At 53.8% G+C, this 25,931-nt stretch overlaps 1 protein-coding gene across 3 annotated transcripts; it reads left to right on the forward strand.

Annotated features, from left to right (window-relative positions):
• The first annotated feature begins 1,576 nt into the window (after positions 1 to 1,576).
• AIF1L (allograft inflammatory factor 1 like) lies at positions 1,577 to 25,033 on the forward strand. 3 transcript variants are annotated; one of them, XM_036856748.1, is made up of 6 exons: positions 1,577 to 1,734; positions 1,926 to 1,987; positions 13,497 to 13,563; positions 16,101 to 16,142; positions 18,448 to 18,610; positions 22,216 to 25,033. In XM_036856748.1, exons 1-6 carry the CDS (start codon positions 1,704 to 1,706, stop codon positions 22,301 to 22,303), a joined length of 453 nt encoding a protein of 150 aa, XP_036712643.1. In that variant the 5' UTR covers positions 1,577 to 1,703; the 3' UTR covers positions 22,304 to 25,033. The 3 variants fall into 3 exon arrangements, with proteins under 3 accessions (XP_036712643.1, XP_036712644.1, XP_036712645.1); XM_036856749.1 differs by lacking the exon at positions 1,926 to 1,987 and having other exon boundaries at positions 1,583 to 1,734; XM_036856750.1 differs by lacking the exons at positions 1,577 to 1,734; positions 1,926 to 1,987 and adding an exon at positions 10,196 to 10,227.
• Positions 25,034 to 25,931: the final 898 nt, after the last annotated feature.

Raw genomic sequence — 25,931 nt, forward strand, 5'->3', positions numbered from 1 at the left:
GAGAGCCACTCTCTGGCCCCAGAGGTGGGGCTGTGGCTGGGTGGAATGTGGCAGCTGCTGCACATCTGGCTAGCCCAGCAGCTGAGCAGTGGAAGACGGGGTGGCCTGTGCCCTGCAGAACCAGTGACTGGGGCCAACCAGCCCAACCAACCAGGGCAACAGGCTCTCTGAGCCTGAACCAGGAAGTGCATTATGAGGGTCCCATTCTATGTCAGCTGTCTTCTCTGACCTCCAGACGGGACATCTCCCAGCAACCAAGGGTTATAACTCCTACCTGCTTAAACCACCCTGATGGTAATAAAATTTATAACAGCCCCTGCTGGGTGAAAAGCATTGTTTCCTCCATTCTGCAGACCAGGAGACTGAGGCTCAGACAGGTCAAGTGCCTTGCCCAAGGTCACACAGCTTGGTCATATCCAAAACCTAGGTAGGGATGAATGGGCCTATGGAGAGTGACTGGCTGTGCTGGGGAGGTGGGGCCTGCCCCTTTAAACTGCTGCCCTGGCATTAACCCACCTTGGGCCGTCCCATTCTGTGTACCCTTCTCCCTTGGGACAGCCTGGCCACTTCCCTCCCCAGGAGCAGCTACAGAAAAAAAGAGAACCAGCTGGTCCCAGGATCCCAATCCTAGGGGTCAGGATGGAGGCAAGTCTGTGGGAAGGGGACTTCCTGGATCCAATCCCCAGGGACCCACTCAGTGTACCTGTGGGTGGGTTGGTGGGGGGTGGGTGAGTAGGTACACATTACTGGTGACCAGGTGTGCTGTTTGCCCAAGAGAGTCCCCATCTGTGCCTGCGACCCCAGCATAATTGTTAGGAGTGCCGCCTCTCATTCTCAGAAATGTTCTGATTTGGACAAGTCCCCAGTTCCCGAGCCCCACTATTCCAGGAGTTAGAGGCTTGGTTTATCATCCTGGTGGACCTGTACTCCAGGCTTCACCTTTCTGACTTTTCTGTAAAATGGAAATGCCGAGTCCTATTTCGTAGAGGTTTGAGAATTAAATGATGTAACACATATATCCTGGGTTGATCTGGCAAAGTGCTTGGTGCCCGGTGAGTGCTCAAGAAAAAGGTTTTATTAACGAAACACTAATTCGTTCTAATTGATTTCAAGTGTCACTGATACCCTAGAGGCACTTTGTCATTATGCAATTTCTCAACAAACTAAAAGTTTGTTCATCTTTCAAGAGTTCAGAGTAAAGTTTGGGAACCTAGGCCTCCCTTCCAAAAGTGCGTGCTGCGCAAAAGGCCAAAGGCACGTTACAGCTCCCGGCAGCTGGGACCCGCATGTGATCCTTACAGCCATCCCACGAAGCGCGTACTAAGGTCGTCCACGGTCTATTTAAGGGGAAACCGCGGCCCGGAGCGGGAAGGGACTGGTCGAGGTTCCTGCAGGAGCGGAGAGGGAGGTGCTCACGGGCGGCCCCCGCGCCGTGCATTTTCCGCGTCCTCCAGCAGAGGGGCCGGCGGCGGGCTCGGCGTCCAGCATAATAGCCGCTTTGATGCCGGGCGGCGGGGAGGGGAGGAGAGGGGAGGCGGGCCGGGAGGGGTGGGAGGGAGGGGAGTGTCCGGCCGCCCGCGCCATCCCTCCGCCCCGCGGTCCCGCCGCCACACGCCGCGCGAGCTCGGACCAGGCGCCCGCCCCTCCTCCTCGTCCTCGCCGCGGTCGCGAAGCCCCGAGCCGGCGGAAGCCCGGTGCTCACCATGTCGGTCGCGCTCAGCAACAGGTTCCAAGGTAGGCGCCGCTGTCCCCACGCTGTCCCCACGCTGTCCCGCGCCCCTGCCCACACCCGGTGTCCCCCGCCCGCCACCTGTGCGCACGGGGCGGTCGGTGGGGTCTGCCGCGCGCGGGAAGCGGGCGCGGGCCGAGGGCGCGCGGCCCGGGGGAGACCCCCGCTTCCCCGGCCGCCTCTTTGTCTCCTCCAGGAGGGAAAGCGTTCGGTTTGCTCAAAGCCCGGCAGGAGAGGAGGCTGGCCGAGATCAACCGGGTAAGCGCGCGCCGCCGCCTTCTCTTTTCCAGACCCGCCGCCTCCGAGGGCAGCTGGCGAGTCGGCCCTAAAGCTCCCAGCGCTCCGCGGGTCCCACCTCCGTCTGCGCGGCTGTGCCTGCCGCAAAATCAATCCCCCTTCCTCTCCTTCACCCGGGCTTCCCCCGATTTCTTTCCTCCAGCCCCTTCCCTGTGCCTCCAGGTAGGTCCCCCTCCACCCCGTCCACCGCCCTCTGGTCTCGGGTTGCAAGTTGTTACTCATAGACTAGGGAGGTAGGGCCCTCCCAGGAGCTCTGATGCCAGCCCGGCCCACCGGCCCCGGGCTCCCCAGGAGCCGGCCTGGGACCAGCTGCAGGGACTTGGCGCTGGAAGGGACCCCTGATGTCTCGAGTAATTCCCACTTTTACAGCGAGGGAAGGAAGAGAGGCTCAGAGAGGCAAGGTGGCTGAACCTAGATTGCACAGCAAGTCTGGGTCAGGCTGCAGTTAGAACCCTGGGCTCCAGATTCACAGGCCCGTGCTCTCTCCACCCAAAAAAGGTTGGCCTCCTGCCTCCCCCCGCCCCCCACCCCGATCCCCCGCCCCAACACACACACACACACACACACACACACACACACACACAACTCCTTCTCACTCAGGCTTTTAGGAAAGGTTGCCTTAGAGACTTGGTGCTTTTCATCCTGATCCTAGTGGATTTCTAAAAAGAAATCCTTCCGGCTGTTGCCAGGCACACAATGGGACGTTTTAGACCTTTGCTTAAACACCATTTAAATTCTAGAAGATAAGGAAAACTGTTAGGGCCTGCCTGGATTGGCCGAAACTCAAAGGCAGCACAGCAAGACCTGGGCTCAGATCAGGTCTCCATTAGGTACCAGCTCTGTGGTCCCCAGCAAGGACCTCTCATCACAGAGCCGGGGTCACCGTAAGGGCTCCATGAGGGAAGGCATGTAATGTGACTGGTCCAGCATCTGGCACAAGAGAAGACCTCCATGGATGGAACTAGGATTACTTCTTGAGGAGGATGTCTCCAGGTTTCCTTCTCACTGGTTGCAGAATCATGCCCACTGAAACAAGGCTGGACGTTTCCCCTGCAGGCTCCCCCGGGCTCCTGGGCACCCAGCTCAGAGTCCCAAAGTGGAAAGCTGGTGAGGGTCAGCAGGGTCCTGGTGGCATCCATGTGGAGGTGGGTCCACGGGCTGCAGCACGGTTGTAGCATAACTCCCGCCAGGGGCTTGCCGTCTTTATTCCCTCCTTGATTTCCTTGGACTGCCTAGAGCTAGGCAGCCTACCTGGTTTCATTCCACTGGCCGCAGGAATCCCATGGAGGGTTCTGGGGACCCCAGGGTCCCTCCAGGTAAACTCTGGCCTCCTCATCGCCATCCTCATCTGGCCTCTTGGTGCCATCTTGAGCACAGCGGAGAGGGAGCCTGGACGTGTGGCTGGGGCTCTCAGGGGTCCAGGCTGCTGGCCTCCCCCGCGGTTGACTCTGCAGCCAGCTCAGCCTTGGTCTTGGCTGCTTTTGCCCTCTGGACAGGAGCCTGGAACCCTGACCTCATACAGCCCCCTGGGCCACTCAGCCGGCTGGGTTCCAAGCCAGTTGAATCCACCCACAGCCAGAGGACCCCGAGCCAGAGACAGCTGGAGATGGGGGAGAGGAGATTGTAGTTGGACAGACCAGAGGAGCTGAGAGTGTGTGGGACTTTCCATGCCAACCCTGCCCTTGGGGGGATGGGGGGATTAGGTGGGGTGTGGAGGTGAGGCCACAGGGCTGTTTTGGGAGGTGTACTGGCTTGGCTCAGGAAGGGGAGGGGCTGTGGCTCTCAGGGGCTGGTCTGGACAGCACTGAGATTGGGGAAGGTGAACAAGAGGGGGCTGTGTCCAACCACCTCGGGACCCCAACGCCCAGAGAGGGCAAGCAGCTGGCCAAGGCCACACCGAAGCCAGTGGCAGAGCTTCCAGTCTAGCGACCTTTCCCTGACTGGATGCTATTCTGAGATCCACCGTGTGAGCCCGGGCTACTGTCAGGTTGCTGGGACCCAGGCTCTGGGCTCCCGGAGGAAGGAGGCTCCAGGAACAAACCAGAAGGTTGAGCTGCTTCCCACCACAGCAGGTCAGGGTGGCCCCACCATAGTTTAGAGTCATGGGCAGAGAGGGGTGCTCTGGGACCTTGGCAAGCCACTTGAGATGATGGCAGTAGGTTTGTTGTGATTTTGCAGCTGAGATAATCTATGTAAACTACACAGGAGAGCTGGCTGCTGTCTTGATCGCTATCATTGGTTTGTTTGGGACTTAAAGGTGCGGGAGTGGAAACCCAGGGGCAAGGTCTGAGGTAGACTGGCTGCTCAGCCTGGACCGGACCCCTTTGTCTGGCAGAACCTTATCTTCCCCTGCCTGAAATGGGAGCAGAGACCCCTGCTCTGCTCTAAGTCCCTACAACGATCAGAGGAGATGAACAGACTGAAGCTCCTTGCAGACTCTTCAGGGAGTTGCTGTGTTTGAGGGTCTGAGTCGGTTTCACCCACGGCCATGGCCATGGTGGAAGTTCCCTTGGGTGGATGGATTCTGGAGGGAACCACATTGGCAGTCCAGATTGCCTGCCTTTGGGGTGCAGCTTCACTGCCCCACTGGAGGGGGCCTTCTGGGGGGCTGGGCTGAACAGCTGCCCCAGTGGTCCCGTGGAAGCCACAAAGCGTGATGGATGGGGCTTCATGACTCACTGTATGTGCTTGGGCACCACTGTGGCTGCTGCCTGGGGCAGAGCCCAGCCTGGCTATGAGCTCTGGAGGCTTCTCTGGGCCAACAGTTCCTCTGGGGCCTTTCTCCCCACTGGGATGGGCCAGCTTCCAGAGGGCAGCTGGGTAGCTCAGTCTTGGCTATTGTTCTTATAAGGGATTCAGGAGTCAAAATAGAAGGGGACTTGGGTGGACCTAAAGGTCCTGGTGGAACTGTATGAAAATGCACTTTTTTGGGGTTTCGCTCTAGATTTTGCTCTCATTTTCTGAGCACTTGGCGTGTGCCAGGCAGTGTGCCAGGCATGCTTCAGACATTATCTCGTCGGATGCTCACTCCAGCCCTACGAGTGTCTGTTCCCATTTTGCAGGAGACGAGAGTCAGAGGGCCTGAGTAGATTGCCTGGGTTTAAACAGCCACACTTGAACCCAGCCTCTTCTCTCCATTTCTGAGCTTGATTGGGGCTCCTCTGTGTGTGCCCACCCCACCTCCGTGCTGTGTGTGTGTGCGCGCGCACGCTTGCGCATGTGCCTGCGCGCGCTCTGCACCACTGGAGCGGGCCGGACCAGCGCGCGCCTCCTACTCCCCCACATAGCTGACATTCCCTGCGCCCTGATGGCATGGCAGGTGACCCTGGGCCAGCCAGAGCCGGCCTTACATGGCAACGGGACAAATTCCCTCCAGCTTCCTACAGGGACAGAGGGAAGCTGTGGGGCCGGGTGGGTACCCCTCAGAGTGCCCTTAGCCTTGGGATGGAGGAGGAGGAGCCTGGAGGATGGTGAGAGCTGTGGCTTGCACCGGCCAGAGGCCAGGATCTTTAACAAAATAGCATGAGTGGTGCCTTTGCTCCGGGCCTGGCACTTGACATAAGTCATCTCACTGACTCCTCTCAATGGAACACTTGATTAGATAGACGCCCAGCAAGAGTCTGTAAACATCCCCATGAGACAAGGATTACTAAGCCTCCCATTTTACAGATGAGGAAACAGAGGCTCAGCCAGGTGAAGTCACCCGCCCAAAGTCACCCAGCCAGGAAGTGACACAGCCGGGATTCTGTCTCCAGATGCTGCGCCTGGCCCGCCCTGGCCCCTGTCCACCAGGTGGCTGTGGCCTCGCTGTGACACAGGCCTCTCTTGCTTATGTGGATAAGGATCTCTGGCTACTGTCCTGCCCTCTCAGCCATCCTGGGTCGAATGAAGGGCACTCAGCATTCCCTGTAGCATTTCAGTGCCTGATGGTTATTTCAGAACCCACGTGGCACCTGTGCTGGAAAGAACTGGGTACGGCAGGCTGGGTATCTCTGCCTGGGGTGAGGCTTGTCCCCAGCCCCTCCCCCAGCAGCGGGGGACCTCTGAGACCTGACCCAGGCACTGCACAGGTGTGTCTCTTTTCCTGTGTACTGGCAGTGCCACCCTGCCCAGGTGAATGTGCCCAGCTGGCATCGCCGGGCACCCGTCTCTCTTGTTCTTCCTTAATATATTATAAAGGAGATGGTGATAAGGAGCCACGTGAGCCTCTGAGGATTCAGTGTCCCCGCAGGTCCAACCAGTCTCGACCTCGGTGTGGCCGTGTCGCAGGAAGCTGGAGATGGAATTTCTGCAGGGTCTGCTTCATTTGTGTAGTCAGTGGGGGTGTTTTTCTCCAGCTGCCCCATCTATTGGCGAGGACGCAGAGTCCGGATGAGGCCCCAGAGCTGCCGTGCGGAATGTGAGCCTGCTGTCCTTGTGGGTGCACGTTACACGCTCCTGCTACACGCCAGGCACCAGGCCGGGCATCTATGGCCTGGCACTGGCCCTTTAAGAGCCTGTGGGCTGCATCAGAAGCCAGGCCGCACGGCCGGGCATCGTGCCGCTTGTCCTTGGGGTTTTCTCCCAAGGCTTCAGCCACCAGCCCCTTGGATGGCCTCCAAGATGGTGCTATCTGCCAGCCCTAAAATTCTGCTGCGGCTAATTCGTAAAGGCAAGCCTGGAGGGCCAGGAGCAAGCATCCAGGAGCAGGTGCTAGAGGTACCAGCCCAGAAAGAGAGTTAAGTCAGGGTGGGCGTTGGGCAGGTGGCAAAGGTCTGGAGGCCAGGACACAGCAGGGGCTGCCAACCTCTGCTGGTTGGGGAAATAGCCCCTCCTGGTCATGAGCACTTGGACGGGGCTCTCAGGGGGTGGGGGGAGTCTCTGATGTGCATCGGAGGTTGCAGATGGCCAAGAGAGGCAGCAGGGAGCCCGCGCAGCGGCAGGCACCGTCCCTCAGGGCTGAGATGGGTGCACTCTGTCCTCCGTGGATGGCCAGTCACGGCCAGTTCAGCCAGGTATCCAAGGACAAAGCAAAGTTTGCCCTTGAGGAGGAATGACCAGAGGGTCAAGACTCACCAGGAGGACTTCGTGGCACAGTAGGGGACAAAGAAAGTTGTGGGTGGGTCTCTTCTCTGCCCTTCCCCTGCTCACATTTGTCTCTTGGTGTGGCTTGAGTTTGGGCGATCCAAACGCACGATGATAATTGCTAACCGTTAGTAAGTATACTAGGAGCCAGGCTCTTTCTTTGCAGTTCGCTCATTTAATCTTTACACCAACCCAGTGTGGAGGTTCTATCTTTATGATTCCATTTTGCAGATGAGGAAACTAAGGCCCAGAGTGGTAACACAGGTTGCCCAGGGCCACAGAGCTAGTAAGTGCTGGAGCTGGGATTTGAACCCCGGCAACCCAAGTCAACCTCCATGCCCCGTCCCTCTGCCTTGCACGCCCTGTACTTGCCTAGAGGAAGGATGGTTTAATCAAGACCTTGCCCTCTGGGCCTCAGTTTCCCCAGCTGTTGAACAAAGAGAACAAGCTGGATGCTCTGAGTCCCTTCTGGGTTCTGTGTCTGGGTGGATGTTGGAACAGCTCTGCCGCCTCCCTGGGCCTGGCCTGTGGACACTGGCTTGAGAAGTGACTGCCTGGTTCAGAGCTTCCTGTTTTCAACCCCAGGCTCCTCCCTGCTTGCATTTCCTGGTTCTTTGCCAGGGACCGACCAGGCCACCGAGGCCTCTAGACTTGCCACTCTCAGAGCCCAGGGGACCCCTGCATCCCTCATACCTGGAGGCCCTGACAGCAGTTTCTACAGCCTGAAAAACTTGTCTTTTGGGACAGTGGGTTGGAGTGAGAGAGGGGATGGGGCTAGAATAAACCATCTGCGCACACCCCCATGCCCCTAGAGGGCTATAAAGTGGTTCCCTGGCCTCTGGAATAACATCTTTCTGTAGCTGCCCAAGAGGAAAGGAAACTCCCAGTATTGACTTTCTTTGCCCAGAAACCTGTGGCCAGGCCATGTTTGGGGCAGGGAGGGAGCTGGGATGGTGAAGGAAGATAGGCCTTGAATTGTGAAAACGTTGTGATCTTGAGTAAGTTGAGCAACCTCTCTGGGCCTCAGTTGTCCCATCTGTCAAATGGGAATACCCAAAAAGGAGAAAGAGCGACCATAACCAGCCTAAGTTAGGGGAGGGGTTTCCTTCCTAATCTATTTAATAGTCGATGATGGTCTGGATGATGAGCTGTGGGTTGTAAGTGGACTGAATGTATATAGATGTTAGCCGATAATAATAATAAATGGCTAACATTTATTTAACATTTACTAAGTGCCAGGCACTGTGTTAAGCACTTGAGATATGTTTACTTACATACTGTAATTCTCAGGACAAACCTGTGTGGTTAATATTTTTATCTTTCCTACAGATGAGGATACTGAGGCACAGGTAAATGAAGTCATTTTCACACAGCACTAAGTATGCTTGGACCTAGGCATTCTGGCTCCAGTTTGCCCTCCTTTTGTTTCTGTTTTTGTTTTTCTTCCAAACATCTGGAGTGACTTCTAGCTCCATCTCCTCTGCCTGGGGGCCCAGAGTTAGGGCAGGGTGGGGCGGGGCTGGAGGCTGGAGTGGGGTGGGTACAAGGTACCCGCCCAGTGGGCATGGCTGTGCCCCGAGGCTGAGCTAGGATATGGGGGGAGGACCCCTGGAGGGAGGAAGCTGTGGGCTGTGCATGAGCAGGAACCAGGAATCCAAAGCTCGGAGGTGGGGTGGGAGCCGGCGGCCCAGCCAGTGGAACTCCTGTTCCTGCCACCCGCCTTCCTGCCTCCCCGGCCCCCTGGTCCACACAGCTGCCCCAAGCCCTGGGTCAGCGAGGGCTGCCGACCCACACGTGAACGGGTCAGCTGCTTCTCCCACCCCCGGTCACTCTGTGGCTCAAGCATTTGTCACTGTTGGCTCTAAGGAAATATGTGATTCCAATCTCTGAGGCCTCTCCAGCCTCTGTCATACACATACGCATGCATTTGCAAAGCTGCCTTTCCATTGCAGGGCTGAGAGTGGAGAAAGTCATTCTGGGCTGAACGGCAGTCTTCTCCATTCATTCAGTAATGTTTATTGAGCACCTACTCTACGCTGGGCACTGCCGGGTGCTAGGCATCCGTGGGGCAGAGACAGTAAACACATCCTCCTGGATGTGTCCTGTGACCAAGGACCTGCCTCCTCTCAGCATCCTTCCAACACCCACTTTCTTGGGTCACTTCTACTCCCCAGCTCTCTGCAGGGAGGGAACCCAAGCAGCCTCTGCCGTGGAGCTTAATCCCAGCTTAGCCACCTGTGAGCTGTGCTGTCTTGATGAGCAAGCTGTTCATCCTTTCTGAGTCTCAATTCATTGACCCTTCCTGCAAATATTTATTGAGCACCTACTATGTAGAACCCAGCAGGGGGAGACAGATAATGGACAACACCCTTAATAAGCAATTACACTGTAAATTGTGTTAGGAGATGACTCATCATGGAATAAAAGGTGTTATCTTAAGGTGGATTGGAAGTGGAGGAGGGGACTCCAGTGGGCAGAGTGGATGGGGCTGGCCTCATTGAGATGGTGACAGTTGAGTAAAGACTTGAAGGAGGTGACATGCAGATATGTGCGCTCCAGGCAGGGGACGCAGCTGGAGCAAAGGTCCCACGGTGGGAGCACGCCTGGCATGGGAGAGGCGTAGAAGGGAGGTCAGGGTGGCTGAGGCACCCACCCTGGTGGAGAGGGGTGGGGAGTTGGGGACAAAAATGAAATACCATGTTAGATGGTGATTGTGCTAAGGAGAAAACCGGCTTCATCAGCGAAAAGACAATAATCCTGGAAGCCCTGGGGCTGCCGAGAGCATGGTCCCGGGGTCAGGTCCAAGGAGGGGTGTGGCTATTAAGCACCCTGCGGTTTAGGCTGAGCTCTTGTCTGTCTTTGTCTGTGTCTGATTTGTCTCCAAGACCCAGGACCATGTCCTACCCCTCGAACCCAATCTGTCTGGATCCCTAGAGGTGATCAGTGTATATTACAGACAGGGTCCAGGCTGGTGCGGGATTTCTGGTCAACCAGAGCCTGAGAATTTGGAGGACCCCCCCCCCAGGTCTTTCCCCAGAGGTTCCCAGATGTTGAGCCTTACCTGTGTTCTTGTGCCTCCCCAGGAAGGCTTTCCAGTTCCTAATGTGGTGAAGTGAAGAGAACATAGGGACAATGTGGTGAGTTGAACGTAGGCTAAATGGGTTCCACTTAAAAATTCAGAGATTGTGAAGTTCCTACTTTTACGAAATATCCTTTCCTGAACTCGTGGCAACAGTCCATGGTCATTATTTAAAGTCTTTACTTGGCAAAATAAAATCTTGGAAGCCCAATATTAGCACCTTCCCCCACCTTTTTTTGGAAATGTTTCTTTCTGCTTTACCCCAGAGTCTGGGAACCATTGGCCAATTTGTACCTCCGTTGGACGGATATGGGATCTGTGACCCCAGGAGGTGCCTGGGTTGCTCAGGGTCACAGACAAGAGTTAATTGTCCTACTTTTGGTCAGAGAATGGGGGTGGGGGCCTCAGTGGAGAAGACCTGTGAGAGGAAGCTGAGAGGAAGGGAAGGACAGACAGAGCCAGCCGACAGGAGGGCAGCCTCCCAGGCTGCAGGGGAAGGTTCCAGCTCCGTGGAGCTAAGTGCAGGCAGGGCTGTGCATGGCACACGGTAATGAGGCTCTGAGTGAGGCTGTGGCCAAGCCAGCTGGACCCCATGGGCCCTGGAGCTGCCCTCCACTTGCTCAACTGCTGGAGGCATGGGCCCTGGAGTCTGATGGACACAGGTTCCAAACCAACCCTGAGCTTCCCCAGGGCCTGGGGACCCTGGACATGTTATTAGCTCTCTGGTCCTCCTGTTCTCACCTGTAAAATCAAGTAACAGTGGCTGTGAGGATTGAATGGGATAACATAGTGCCTGCCAAAAGCAAGGGGGCTATCAGAGGCCCCTGACCCAGCGAGGGAAGCCACATTGGCGAGGGGTTCCTTCTACTCAGTCAAAGGGTGCTGAGTTAGTGTGGAGGAACTTGAACCCTGGAAGGGATCAGATTCTACCCCACACGGAATTGTACCTATTGTTTACTGAGCACGGACGCTCGAGCCACGTGCTAACTGCCCGCAGCGGGTTGTCTCGATTGAGGGGTAGGTGCCTGAGGAGGTGGGTACCCGTGAGCCCATTTGACAGCTAGTAAGGGGGAGGCTGAGGATCCAAACCCAGAGGGCTTTATCCTCACTTAGGTTCTTGTCATTCTCCCATTCTACATTCCATTTACAGTGACTGGAGAGGTAGTGAGTTCCCTGTCCTAGGAGATATGTAAGTACAGACTTGGTCATCATTTAGTGGGAAATGACGGCAGGAATTTAGAAACATATTGAGTGATTGACCCAGATAAGTTTTTTTTTCATTTAAGAGATCATTTATTGAACTACAAGTACATATTTGTATGGAATGTTCCAAAATTTAGAATTAGAATTTTTTTAAACCCCTCAAAATTAACTTATAAGATGTCTTTTTACAATAGTAGTTGGCCTAGTCATAATAGGAAAAACATTCAAGAGAATGGTAGATACCCCAAGTTCAGCATAATGATTACCTCTGGGAAGGAAAATAAATTGGATTAGGGAGGGGCAGAAAGGGCCTTCAAACTGTGTGTTAGTTAGACCTAGATAACATTTAACATCATTTTGTTTTGTTTTATTTTATTTTATTTTATTTATTTATTTTTTTTTGGCCGTGCCACGTGGCATGCAGGATCTTAGTTCCCTGACCAGGGAACGAACCCATGTCCCCTGCAGAGGAAGTGTGCAGCCTTAACCACTGGACTGCCAGGGAAGTCCCTAACATAATTTTAAACAGAGACTTCCTGTAATTTTAGGATAAAATTTAAATTTATCCTAAAGTTATCCTTTAGGATAAGGACCTTGTCTTATTCACCTTGGTCTCACCCGCTCCCTGGATGCCTAGGACAGAGCAGTGTATACTGTGGTCCCTCAAAAACTGTTGAAGGAATGAAGGAGTCACAGCCATGTCCAGTTGACTCAATGAGGAAAGCAAGGTCCAGGGAAGTAGAGGGGATTTGTGGACTCTGGTGCCAGGATGGGAATACACCCTCTGTTTCCTCATCTGAATGCAGGTTCTAGGGACGCTTAAAGATTAGCAACAAGGCAAGTAAGATACCTGGCCACTGCGCCCAGCCTAGCAAGGGCTAATTGTCAGTTTTTTGTTTTTTGTTTTTTTTGTTTTTTATAAATTTATTTATTTAAGCTGTGTTGGGTCTTCATTTCTGTGCGAGGGCTTTCTCCAGTTGTGGCAAGTGGGGGCCACTCTTCATCACGGTGCGCGGGCCTCTCACTGTCGCGGCCTCTCTTGTTGCGGAGCACAGGCTCCAGACGCGCAGGCTCAGTAGCTGTGGCTCACGGGCCCAGTTGCTCCGCGGCATGTGGGATCTTCCCAGACCAGGGCTCGAACCCGTGTCCCCTGCATTGGCAGGCAGATTCTCAACCACTGCGCCACCAGGGAAGCCCCAGTTTTTTGTTTTAAAGCCGGATGAATACCTGCTCACTGCCCATCTTTAATTGTCAGGGTTAAAGATAGATGCAGGCTCTAAAGTCAGACAGAGCTGACTTGAAGTTCTGGCTCTGTGAGCCTCAGTTTCCTCATCTGTAAAATGGGAGTAATAATGGTTGCTACCTCTTGGACCCACTGGGAGATCCGGAGCGACCATGTGGGTAAGTGCTTCATTCTGGGCGCTGTTGTTAGTCCCTTCCCATCTCCTCCCAGCTCCATCTGGTTCTGAAAAGACTCATTTGAGTCTCTCCAAGCATCTGAGGGGAAGGTGGGCCCTGTTTTACAGGTGAGGACACAGGTGAGAGGGTAAGTGACCTCTCAAGCAATGGACAGTTAGTTTCTGACTAGAGAGAGACTAATAATAATAATATAGCATTTGCTGTTTATTGAGCTGCTAAGATTCATATATACACTCTCCTTGGATTCTCATGCAAGAAGAAGCTATGATAGTTATACCCATTTGGCAGATAAAGCAATAGAGATTCAAAGAAGGATCAGTTTGCTCAGGGTCACATACCTAAGAAGTTAATGCCAGAGCCAAGTCACTTGTCTTTGGTTGCTCATGGCTTCATGGATCTTGGAGCCGGGGTGCCCTAGGGGGAAGCCCAGGTCCCTGCACCCGTAATTCAGAGGTTGACTGAAGGTGTTTAGTCTTCTACAGCGGAACCTCTGGGCCCCACCCCCAGCTGCTGAGCCAACTTCCTACCCACGGGGTGGATTGTACCGATCTGCCTCTGGGGGTTGACAGGAGGCCAGGGCTAACACTGCCCTGCACGGCCAAGCCCAGCCACCTGGCGGGAGAGGAGGCAACGGGCAGTGGGCCTGTGTGTTGGTGAGTTCTGCCTGCTGACCCCTTGCTCAGTGATGTCCTCTCTCCTCTGTAGGAGTTCCTCTGTGACCAGAAGTACAGTGATGAAGAGAACCTGCCGGAAAAACTTGCAGCCTTTAAAGGTGAGCTGGGGCTGGCTGCCCACCCCCCCAGGAGAGCTGGGTGGGCCCCTCCACCCCTTATACAAATCCTCACCCACAGGGCCAGGCTGCACCCGTGTTGCATCCACAATACCCCTCTTCCCGAGGGGGGCTGTGAGACGGGGTGCCCAGCCCGGGGGCACAGCCCCCTCGCCCCTCGCCTGCGGGCCCCGGCCTGCCCTGCCCTTCCCTCCCTTCTGCTGCCCAGCAGGGCTCAGGTTGGCTCCTGCCCGTCCCTGCCCAGGCCCTGCTCGCTCCCGGGGCCCCAGCACACAATCAGCTCTTTGTAGCAGCCCTTGTCTCTCCCCCTGCGCGGTGGAGCATCTTGGGAGCCCCTGCGGAGAATGGACGTTTGTGTCACCACAGTGGGGCAGGGGGCAGAGTTTCTGCCCATTGAATCTCGGCAGCACAGGATGAAAAGAAAACAGGGCCCGGGAGTCCGCGCGGGGAGGGGGCGGCATAAAGGTCCTTCTGTTCCGGGCCCTGGCGCTTGGTTCTCAGCCAGCGGCTCGAAAGGAGAGGAGCTGTGCACATAAGGAGTGGGACAGACCCACCTTTCCTGTCCGAGAGATGCACTGGCGCTGCGGAAGCCCTGGGCGCGCTGGGGGACCACATCCCACATCCTCCAGGCTGCGTCCCCCCTGCCGCCCCAGAGTCTTGGCAGCGTGGACGTCCTCCCTGCTCCCGGGCAAGGAACCTGCCGGTTCTCCTCAGACCGCGTATCACGTAGCCATCCTTAGGCAGGACACCAATGGCTAAGCATCTGTTGAGCGCTGACCTTGTGTTCAGGGTTGCGATCTTCCTGCCTCATCCCAATCCAGCCAGGAGGGAGATGGTGCGAGCTTTAGTTTACAGAGGAAGAAACTCAGGCTCAGAGAGGTGGGGTCATTTGCCTGGGGTCACACAGCTCACCTATGGCAGAGTTGGGGCTTGTACCCATATTGGTCTCACTCCAAAGCCCCTGCTTGTGACCGTTACACAATGGTGCTTTTTACATGGGAAGGAAGGAAGGGAGGAAGAGAGGGAGGGAGGGAGGCAGGAAGGAAGAGAAAGAAAGAAAGAGAGAGAGAGGGAAAGAAAGAAAGACGGAAGGAAAGAAAAGAACTAGAAGAAAGAAAGAAAGAAAAAGAGAAGAGAAGAAAAGAAAAGAAAAGAAAAAAGAACTAGAACAAAGACACGCCCACCCCGGCCTGGTTCCCCTCCCCCATCCCTCTGCCCCTCCCCCCCCCAGTGCAAATGAGGAGCAGCCAGTCCCTTCCCTTCTCTCTGGACACCAATAGGGTCACTCTTCAGAGGTGACTCTGAGAGGAGGGACAGAGGTCCCAGGGGTCTAACGACCATTCTCCTCGTCCTCATTGGGCTGTAGGATAAGGGTCCATCCTGGGACCACAGGAGGTTACCTTGGAAGCAAAGGGACTACGGAGGTTTCAAATCATTCACTCATTTGATCTCCAAATGAGCCTTACTAGGCACCAGGCCATTTGGGGCCTGGGTACACAACGGAGAACACACAAGACGGCCCCTGGCCAAAGGAGCCCGTGTCCTAGTGGGGGAGGGGTGGTGAAGAGAGAGCAAGGAAGTAGAAAGTGTGTCAGATGGTAGCAGGTGCTTTGCGGGGGCGACTGACGGTGCCCAGTTAAAAAGGCTGCGGGGCCCTGAAGGCATGAGGAGGGGCCCTGAGAATGCCTGGGAGGAACATACCAGGCAGAGGGGTGGCAAGCCTGGGCTCAAGGGTCACAGGGAGGAGCACCTTGGCTTTCTCGTGCTGGCTGCTGGTGCGGAATAGACCCTGTGGCTACCCAAGGCCACACGACTTGTTTGCACCCACTGCCTTGTCAGGAGACACCAAGCTCGTTGCTCTGACCCCTTGATCAGGGAGGTTTAACTCAAAGTCTGTAGGTGAGGTTTGCGGGGAGGGTCTCTGTGCCCCGGGCACTGTATGTGCCACTTTGTAGTCAAGGGCAGGTCCACGGGCATTTCTCCGGAGAGAGCATCAGATTCTCAGTGGTAGCCATGACCCCCCCACCAAAAGTTCAGAACTACAGAGACTTCTTAAACTGGGGGTTCTCACACCCAGCTGCCCATCTGAATCACCTGAGATACTCTGAAAACACACCAATTTCTGCCTCCCAAGTCTGCTTCCCAAATCCTGCGAATCTGCATCTCCAGGGCCAGGAATTTATTCCAGTCACTTTACAGCCGATTCGGATGCAGCCAGCCCACACTGGGGACCTGGGAGGAAGCTGCTGCCCTTCTTGGTACAGGGTCAGAGTGGCCCCCGGGCACCTTTCTCCATGGTGCCTGTGAGCAAGTGATGCAGGTGGGCAAGCCCTTTTCCCAGAGACAATGGTTTTCCCCAGAGGAATGACGGGACTTGTGTCAAGACCCCGACGTGGGGTGAGGAGGATGGTGTGGGCACCCTGGGGACCCAGCCAACTGCCCTCAAGGGAGTCACTGGGACCCTGCAGGGGGCAACCCTGCTTCCCAGTTAATGCCAGTTTTTGCTCTGTGATTTCCAGAGAAGTACATGGAGTTTGACCTGAACAATGAGGGCGAGATTGGTGAGTGAGGCCTTGGGTGAGCCGGGGGGTGGGGTGGGGGAGAGTGCTCCGTGGGTAGGGGGTGTGAGCGTCCAGAGAACCCCACTGACTCACCTGCATGGCTGAGCGGCCTGGGGCTCTATTTTGAGGGTGACAAGCACCGACTGAAGCTTCCCCGATGGGCCAGGCGAGCCAAGCTGGCCTTGAACTTGTCTGCCTTTCACCCTGGATCCCCTGCCCCCCAAACTTCTCTCCCCACTGCTTCCCTCCCCCTGACCCCAGCTCCCTGCCCACACCCCAGCCTCCCACCCCAGGTGCTCCCGGGACTCAGGATAGAGGTGCCACCCAGCCCAGGGCTGGAGATGCTCAGGCTGTTGCCGCCCTGGCCCAGGGGGCTGGCATTTCCTTTGTCCCCAAGCCTGTCCTTCCATTTGAACACTATCCTGCAGTTGACAAGGGGCTTCCATGGACATTGGTCCTCTCTTCCAGCAGACCTTTATTGTGTCCTGCCGTCCAGGCGCTAGGGGTGACAAACACCTTTTCCATGGCACTTATGTTCATGACCATACCTTGACCTTCACCAGTAGTGTTATGACACAGTCAAGGCCAGTTTAATTGTTCCCATTGTACAGATGAGGAAACCGAGGCTCAGAAAGGTGAAAGGACTTGCTTGGGGCATGTGGTCATTAAGTGCCAGCCAGGGCCCAGATACCAGCCTGTGGTTTCCGAGTGGGTTCTCCCTCCAGCATTTCTCTGCCTCCTCTGTCTTCTCACATTTTTCTCCTTTTTGAATATTTTTATCTCTTTTTTTCTTAAAAAAAAAAAAAGGGGAGGGGGTTATCAAATGAATACATCGTCATCATAAAACGTTTTGGAAATCACAGCAAAGCACAAAGACAAAAATACATCACCACAATCCCACCTCCCAGAAATAACTGTGATAAAGATTTTGGTTTATATCCTTCCATTCTTTGTTCTAATCACAAACACTGTTCGATACCATTTTAGAACCTCCTTTAAAAATTTTTTACAATATATTGTTAGTATTTTGACATATAATTCTTCTTTTAAAAAAATATAATTAATGGCTGCATGATATTCCATTTGGGGACAGACTATAATTTATTCAGCCAATGCCTTAGTATCACCCATTTCAGTGATGTCTGGTTTTAACTCTTATTGATAATCCTGTGAAGAACGTCTTTGTACATCAATCATTGTCCACATTGCTGATTAATTCTTTAGAGTAAATCTCAGGAATTAGACCTTCTGGGTCAAAGGCTTTTGAAGCATCTTGCCAAATTGCCTTCCAGAAAGGTCTTGCCAATTTAGAGTCTGGCCAGCAGCGTGTAGGAGACCTTTCACTTCTTCCTGTAGAACATTGCCCAGCTTTCTTTGAAATGTCCTGGACATCCTGGCACCTAAGGGTCTGGCACCAGTCGTGCCGGCCCTGCCTCTCCGGTGAGCTGGCCCACTACTCCCCTGACCCTAAAATTGGCCCCCTGCCCCACCCGCACTCCCGCTGTCCTTTGCTGACCTGACCCATTGTTCACGGAACAATCTGAAGGAAATTGCCTCAGATCTTGGGAGCCAGGAGGTCAGAGGCAGCAACTCCTCAGAGTGTAGTGACTTTGGTGCCTCCCTTGTTTTTCTTGAATTTTGTTCTTTTGTTGGCTTTCCTGCTCTGCGGGATATTCTTGGCATCCTCTCCCTTCCAGCGAGGTGGAGCCCAGGACCGAAGGGTGGGAGTGGCAGGTGGGGAGAAGCTGCCACCGCGTCCTGGAAAGTAACTCCTGATGCCTGGGTCAGGCCGACTCCCTGACCCCACCTCACTGGGCCGTGACTTCCCGGGTAGCTGGAACAGCAGGCTCACGGTCACCTGAACCTCAGGCAGCAGCAGAGAGAACAACAGAATGAAGAAGAGAGCCTTTGTTCCTGGGCACCTGCTGTGTGCCAGGTGCTTCTGGTGCATCCTCACTCCAGATGATCCCATCAACCCATTTTACCACTGATGGGAGTAGGGGCTCAGAGAGGTTAAGAAGTTTGCCCCAGGTCCCACAGCCAAGAATAGCAGAGCTGGGTTCCAACCCAAGTCTGTCTGACTTTAGAAGCCCAGGTCCCTAACCACTAGTCCATACTGCCTCCGCAGAGAGCAGGGAAGATGTGATGGGCTCATTCTCCCTGGAGGAGAAAAGCTGTTGACTGCAGTCTCCAGGGATGGGCTCTCCTGCCGGGCTTGTTCTGGGCACGGGGGTGCCAGAGGGGAGCTTCCCCACTCAGCCCGGCCCCCTGTCTCCACTTAACGGCTCTGCTTTTCCTCCGGCAGACCTGATGTCTTTAAAGAGGATGATGGAGAAGCTTGGGGTCCCCAAGACCCACCTGGAGATGAAGAAGATGATCTCGGAGGTGACGGGCGGGGTCAGCGACACCATCTCCTACCGAGACTTTGTGAACATGATGCTGGGGAAACGGTCGGCGGTCCTCAAGCTGTGAGTACCTCCCACCTCTCCTGGGACCTCTGGAGACAGAGTCATAGTGTGTGGAGTGGCTCCTGGCTCGGGCACCTCAGCCAGTCCCTAGCCAGGAGGTAATTCACTATGTGATCTGCTGGGCAAGATGCTTCATTTCGATGAACGTGATTTTCTTATTTGTCAAATGGTCACGTTAATATGTACCTTGCAGGCAAAATGAGCCTGTAGCAGAACCTCTGGTAGAATCAGTGCTCGGCAAGTGGCCGACTGTGATGGTGACGACGATGATAAATGCACTGCTGAAACCTTCTGAGCCTCAGCTTCCTTGTTTGTAGGGTGACTCCACCACCCCATGGGGTTGTTGTGAGCATAACAGAGTCAAAAGCCGGCTCTAAAGGGAGGTATCGTTCAAACTTTGATGCTGTTTCTTGCTACTGAAACGACCTTGGGCAAATTACTTTCCTTCACCTATAAGACAGAGATGGTCATAAATATCTTGCATGAAGTGTTGTCCTGAGGGTTCATGAGATAATACATATGAAGAGTCTAGCCCAGTACCTGGCTGATGGCAAACACCTAGTGTATGGTGGCCAAAATCACACTTTGCGGGTACTTCCCCACTGCAGAGCAGCAGAGAAATTCCTTGGAGAGTCCCATGGTATGTGTTCAAGCTGTAAAGGACACTCACTTGGCTTTTATGAGATAAGATTAACTTTTTCTTACAAAAATGGAAGTATAGTTGATTTACGATATTGTGTTAGTTTCAGGTGTACAGCAAAGTGATTCAGTTATACATATGCACGTTTTTTTCAGATTCTTTTCCATTATAGCTTATTACAAGATACTGAATGTAGTTCCCTGTGCTACACAGTAAATCCTTGTTGTTTGTCTATTTTATATATAGTGGTGTGTATCTGTAAGATTAACTTCTTCAAATGTACCAATGTAAAATATACCTGTCTCATTTTACAAAGGGGGAAGCGGGGTGACCTGCTGGTAAGCCCACGGTTCAGGCTGGTCTGGTCGGAGTGTTTATGGTAGGGAGGTATGGGCAGGAGGTGTGGTGGGAAAACCGTCCAGGTCAGATCATGCTGCACCCGAGAGGCCAGGTGGTAGCAATAAGAGTGGTGATGCTATTAAAAACCACACCTAAGGGCTTCCCTGGTGGCGCAGTGGTTGAGAATCTGCCTGCTAATGCAGGGGACACGGGTTCGAGCCCTGGTCTGGGAAGATCCCACATGCCACGGAGCAACTGGGCCCGTGAGCCACAACTACTGAGCCTGCGCGCCTGGAGCCTGTGCTCCGTGACAAGAGAGGCCACGATGGTGAGAGGCCCGCGCACCGCGATGAAGAGTGGCCTCCACTTGCCACAACTAGAGAAAGCCCTCGCACAGAAACGAAGACCCAACACAGCCGTAAATAAATAAATTAATTAATAAATTAAAAAAACAAAACAAAACAAAACACCTAAGCCTTTAAGCTCCTCAAGGTTAAGAAATCAAACCTATGGACAACAAGTCACAAAGAGCCAGCTAGCCTTTCCCAAAAAAAAAAACAAAAAAACCACACCTAAGATTCAGTGGACATTTACTATGTATTGGGCACTTCCAATTTGATACATCTAGTCTGCATATTGACTCCTTAGATTTATCATTCATTCATTCAGCAAATATTTATTAAGCACCACCTATGTGCCAGGAATTACGCTCGGTGCTGGGGACACATGAATTGCTTACATTCTAATGGAAAGAGACAGACAAAAACAAACAAAAGACCAAAACACCAGATTGCAATAGTGCAATACAAAGAAAAATAAAGTGGGCAAGAGGAATAGAGAGGGGCGGGATAGTGGGCAGAGAGGATCTCATTGAGAAGGTGACATTTGACCTTCTGCGCAAGGGAGATGTGAAGAAATGAGCCATGTGAATATCTAGGGGAAAGCATTCCAGGCAGAGGAAGCGGCAAGTGCAGAGGCCCTGTGGCAGAACTGTGCTTTTATGCTCAAGGAATAGCACAGAGGCCAGTGTGCCTGGAGTGCAGTGAGTGAAGAATGAGTCTGCAGAGATGGGCAGGGGCCAGGTGATGTGGGGCTTTGTAGGCCACGGTTGATTTAGCATTTTGAACTACGGCGGAGGGATGCCATTGGAGTACTCTAAGCTAGGAGCTGACTTTTAAAAGGCCCCCTCCGACTGCAGTGGGGACAAGAGTGGCAGCAGGCAGGCCGGTAGGAGGCTCGTGCACTTGTGCAAGTCAGAAATGTGTCTCTCCGCCTGGAGAGGCTGTAGTGGAGGCGGGGCTGTCAGAGTTGGGAGTGATTTTGGAGGTAGAGCTAGAAGGGTTGTTTCCAGGTTTAAAGGAAAACAAGGAGTCTGATGGTTGTAAGGTCTGGGGTCTGAGTTAACTGAGTGATGGTGCTGTTTGCTTTGAGAAAAGAGCAGGGGGGGAAGGTGGGAATTGAGCTCAGTTTTGATGTATTGAATCGGAAGAGCCCCTAGACACGCAAGGGGAGAGGTTGAGGAGGGAGCTGGCTGTGCAGATCTGGAGCTCAGAGGTAAGCCGTTGTGGACTATCACACTTGGTTGTTGTTGTTTTTTAATTTTATTTTTAAATTAATTTATTTATTGGCTGCGTTGGGTCTTCGTTGCCGCACGTGGGCTTTCTCTAGCTGCGGTGAGCGGGGGCTACTCTTCGTTGCGGTACGCGGGCTTCTCATTGCGGTGGCTTCTCTTGTTTCAGAGCACAGGTTCTAGGCGTGTGGGCTTCAGTAGTTGTGGCACGTGGGCTCAGTAGTTGTGGCTCGCGGGCTCTAGAGTGCAGCCTCAGTCGTTGTGGCGCACGGGCTTAGCTGCTCCGCGGCATGTGGGATCTTCCCGGACCAGGGCTCGAACCCGTGTCCCCTGCATTAGCAGGCAGGTTCTTAACCCCTGCACCACCAGGGAAGCCCGACTATCACACTTTGGATGGGATTTAAAGCCGGGGACTGAAGGAGCCCACCCAGGGAGGGAGTACAGAGGGAGAAGGGCACTGTCACTTGCAACAGCTCCAGCATGCAAGCGCTTTTGGCATCCTCACTTTCAGTTGGAAACATTGAGCATCGGTGGGGTTGAGTGTCTTGCAGGACTCACCAGCTGGGAAGGAGTAGGGCTGGGATTCAAATCCAGGCAGTTTCCCTCCAGAGGCTATACTTTGAACCCCCATCCTCTTCTGCTGCCCAGATTTTACTGTCAGAGTAGTGGGAGGTTTTTGAAGATCTGAAGGGGTTTTGAGCAGAGCCATGGCCCAGCCGAGCTCTGCTTCCTCCAGGCAGTGTGCTCAGGGGAAGGCGCATGACCTAGAAGTCTGAGGTCTCGAGTGAGTGTCGTCCTGCCTCGGGCTGCCTGTGTGACTCTGATGAGTCTCATTGCCCCTTTGTGTCTCCGTTTTCTCCTCTGTACAATGGGACTAGCAGCCCCCTCCGTGGAGTTGCCGCATGGGCTTCTGGGAAAGTCTCGCTGGAGAGTGGATGCAAGGGCATTCTGTGGAGGACCCTGCAGACGTGAGCGCTGGGATGATCTTTCCCTGGACAAGGAAAGGAGTCCTAATCCTGTTTTGTGTTTTCTTTTTTTTCTCCGTTCCTGAACCAGAGTCATGATGTTTGAAGGAAAAGCCAACGAGAGCAGCCCCAAGCCAGTTGGCCCCCCTCCAGAGAGAGACATTGCCAGCCTGCCCTGAGGACCCCCGCCTGGACCTTCCCCACCCTCCCCACTCCTATTCCTCCCTCCTGATCTCACTGCCCTTCTTGACTCATTGCGATGTGTCTTATTTGTTCTGTTTGGTCGTTGTGCGTTTGTTTTGTCATCAGCAGAGTCAGTGATCTCTTTGTATAGCACAAGTTATCTGCCTTAAAGGGGCTCTGGGTTGGGGAGTCCAGATCTCCTCCTTCTCTTTTTCCCTGCATCTCCCCTCCCTGTGCAGAAGGGCTGACATTAAACCAAAAACCAGAGGGGGCAGGGCCAGGACAGGGAGACCAGAAGCCTGTGATTCCCGCACTTGAAGGTGGTACTGTTCGTCCTTCCAGGTCACTTGAGCTAAGTCCTGGTACCCTGGCCTGGCCCTGGTGAGGCCCTCAGCCCCTTTCAGAAGACCCTGGAGTCGGGATAAGGCTGCAGGGCCTCATTAGGGTATCCTCGGACAGCTCTGTGGTTCCAGTGCTCTTGGGTGGGCCAGGATGTGGCCACGCAATGTCCCACCTCCTCAGCTGGTCGCCTCTCAGTCCACACTTCGTCTTATCCTTAGTGAGGTGACAGAAGGAGAGAAGGAGAGGGACTTGGGAATTTGAGCCCTTCAAGAAGGTTCCAGAGGAATCCTCTAGCCTTGCCCCCTGGCCACACCTTTACAGGCAGCTCAGAGGAAGGGTGCAGCTCCCCCTGACCCTTGCTGGGCTTCAGAGGCAGAGGGGATCCAGGGGCCTTGGGGGAGGGGATTCAGCTCAGTCTAGTCCCACCTTTTAGGGAGGATGTTGAGGGCAACAGGATAGGAGGATGAGGACTTAAACGTTCATGGCAAAGAGAGGCAGCACCACTGTTAAGCCAGGAGCTGAGAAATAGGTTGCCTTTCTGATCCCAATCTGCTTGAAACCTGACTCTGCTTCCCCATTTGCCTTCACACCTTCCTTACACCATTCATTCATTCATTCATTCATTCACTCACTCCGTCATTCAACAGGTATTTATTTACAACCTATTATAAGCTTTAAATCCCCCCACGTTGTCCTGACATGTGCCATGTCCCATGTCTCTCTAATTCATCATTCTGTTTCCAAATCACTCAAAACCTTGAGCTTGGGGATTAGATTGGGATCACCTGTGTTTTTTATTATGGACTAGGGTTTTAGAGCCCTGATCCACCCTGTAGGTTAGCTGGGCCAGGCCTCTCAGTTCACAGGTGAGAAAACTGTGGTGACCCACAGGGATTAAGTGCCTTGCCCAAAGTCAGGGGTTAATCTGGAGATGGAAGATCTGGACTGGGGCCCAGGTGTTCAGATGCCCTGCCCATGCCTCATCTCTGCTCTGGGCTGCCTCAATCAGTGATGAAAACAAGGGAAGGGGCGGAGAGGGGCAGTCTCTTAGGTCAACCCTTGGGCAAGGCCCTGGGCCAGGATTCACCCTTCCCAGTGCCTCCGAGGTAGCATCAGCAGGGACCCCAGCCTTGACCCTACCTGTATTCTGGAGTCCCTTCCCCTGCCCGCTCAGGACTTAGATGCACTCATCCATTGAACATGTTTATTAACCACCTGTTATGGGCCAAGAGCTAAGAACCCAGTAGTGAAATGGACAGACTCATGGAATTTAGAGTCTAGTGGGGAAGTCAGACCCAGGCGATGAATGTTAGGAAAGGGGAGGATATGAGGTGACTGCCTGGCAATCCTGGGGGCCTAACTGGGCCCAGCACTGGGCAAGGGTCTTGGAGAAGCCTTCGCAAACCTGAAGCGGAGAGCTATGGGGGGCGCTGGAGCCCGTGGGAGCTCCCTGTGGCTCCTCTCACCCGTAATCAAGGGCCCAAGGAGCTGACTTTACAGCAGCTGGAGGGAGTGGAGCAGGTAAGGGATGGGGAAACGGCCAGGTTGGGTTAATCCACTGGTCTCGACCAGTTCAGGAACAAGACTATTTGGCCATGACAGGCTGATCTTCAGCCTAAGAAGGTACTTCAGATGCATAAGCCTAGTTGAAGTTTAAACCCCAGCAAAATATTCCACCCTGTAAATGTAAAATCTCACCCCCACTCCCTCCCCTGCCTTTTTTTTTCCCCCTGAGATCCTTAGGTGAGCAACTGCCTGTCTCCACCCCTTCCCACTGCCTCTCCTTTCTGGGACAGGCTGAGACCTTTGAGCAAGGTAATGCCTTCCTTGACTACCCATCATAGTCAGTGTATCTGTACCTCACTCAGACAGGAGGACAGAACCAACCAGGCTTATTTCAGCGGGATACACACTTTACAAGACTGCAGGAAAACTTCTTAAGGGAGGAGAGCAAGTGGGTGTGTCCCCAGCTTCTAGAAAGGGCAGGAAAGAGTTCTCTCATTGGATGGGGAGTGTCCTGGGAAACTCTACCAGCTCCTTCATCATTTGGAATTCAACTTCCAGAGGGAGAGGGTCTCAAGAGTGATCCCTGGAAAGGGGGGGGGCGGTGGTCTGCACGTATTTCAGGTTGTGGCTATTAGCTCTAGGACTCTTACTTCTCTGGCTAAGGGCTCAGCTTCTAGAAGTTCAACTGTCTTCTTTCTGAAAGACCAAATCTAACTAATGTAACCAGCAGCTTGGGAACTGCCGAGTATGGCTCTGTCCCTGCCATTCAAAAGGAAGGAGTGTGTCGGGCAAGTTCAAGTGGATGCGGTATGCGTGTGCGTGTGTGTGTTGAGTGTGTGTGGTACTGGACTGGAAATAAAACAGACAAACTTATCAACGCCTTGACTGGTGTATTTTGGGGGTGGTTCCGGGGTCAGCAAATTCAGAAGAGCTAGCTGATATAGTGACACGACTGAATGTGTCCTGTGTGCCTTTACTCCTCACAGCAACCCCATGAGTAAGGTTCTATTATATAATCCTAGTTTGATAAATGAGAAGCAGGCTTGGAGCAGATAAGCAGTTTGCTGAAAACCAAACAGTAAGTGGCAGAATACAGCCCCCCCTCCTGGAGCTGACCCATGGGCTCCAAGTTAAGAATCTCTGTCCTAGAGCATTTATAATATAATTCCACTACAAAAATCTCTACGTAGGACTGTGTAATAGCCAGCAATCAGCAAGGCTGAATTCTAATCCAGCCTTCACCACTTTCTGACTGCGGGGCATTGGGGAATTTTCTTAACTTCTCTGTGCTTCCAGTTGCCTCATCAATTAAATGGCAATGATAACCCCTAGGTGACTAGGATGTCTTTGCGCGGTGTTTTGCGCAGTTTCCAGGCTCGTTACTCCAACGAGTAAACAAAGCTGATCGCTGGGGCCCTTTAATATCCCCTTTCAGCCTTCAGACACGTAAGGGTCTCCGTGGCGAGAACCCTTTTCCTCCACACTCCTCTAAAGCCTTTCTCAGAAGCTACCCCTTGGAAATATTTGTCAAGTTCCCAACTCCTCTGAAGTCGGAACTATTAATAACCACCTACATCCAAAGACTACTGCGAAGTCTCAAGGAAACGAACGTGGAGGACGCGCCCTCGCACTTCCCAGTATGAGAAACCAACAGGAAGCAAGCGCGTTCCACCTGAAAACGCGGTGGCTGCACCCGGACGCGCCCGGGCGAAGGCGCACGGACCCCGGGCCACGCCCCCTACTCTCTCAGAGCCGGCCAATGGGAGGCGGCGGCCA

This window comes from Balaenoptera musculus, chromosome 6 (assembly GCF_009873245.2).
Source record: "Balaenoptera musculus isolate JJ_BM4_2016_0621 chromosome 6, mBalMus1.pri.v3, whole genome shotgun sequence".
NCBI classification, from domain to species: Eukaryota; Metazoa; Chordata; class Mammalia; order Artiodactyla; family Balaenopteridae; genus Balaenoptera; species Balaenoptera musculus.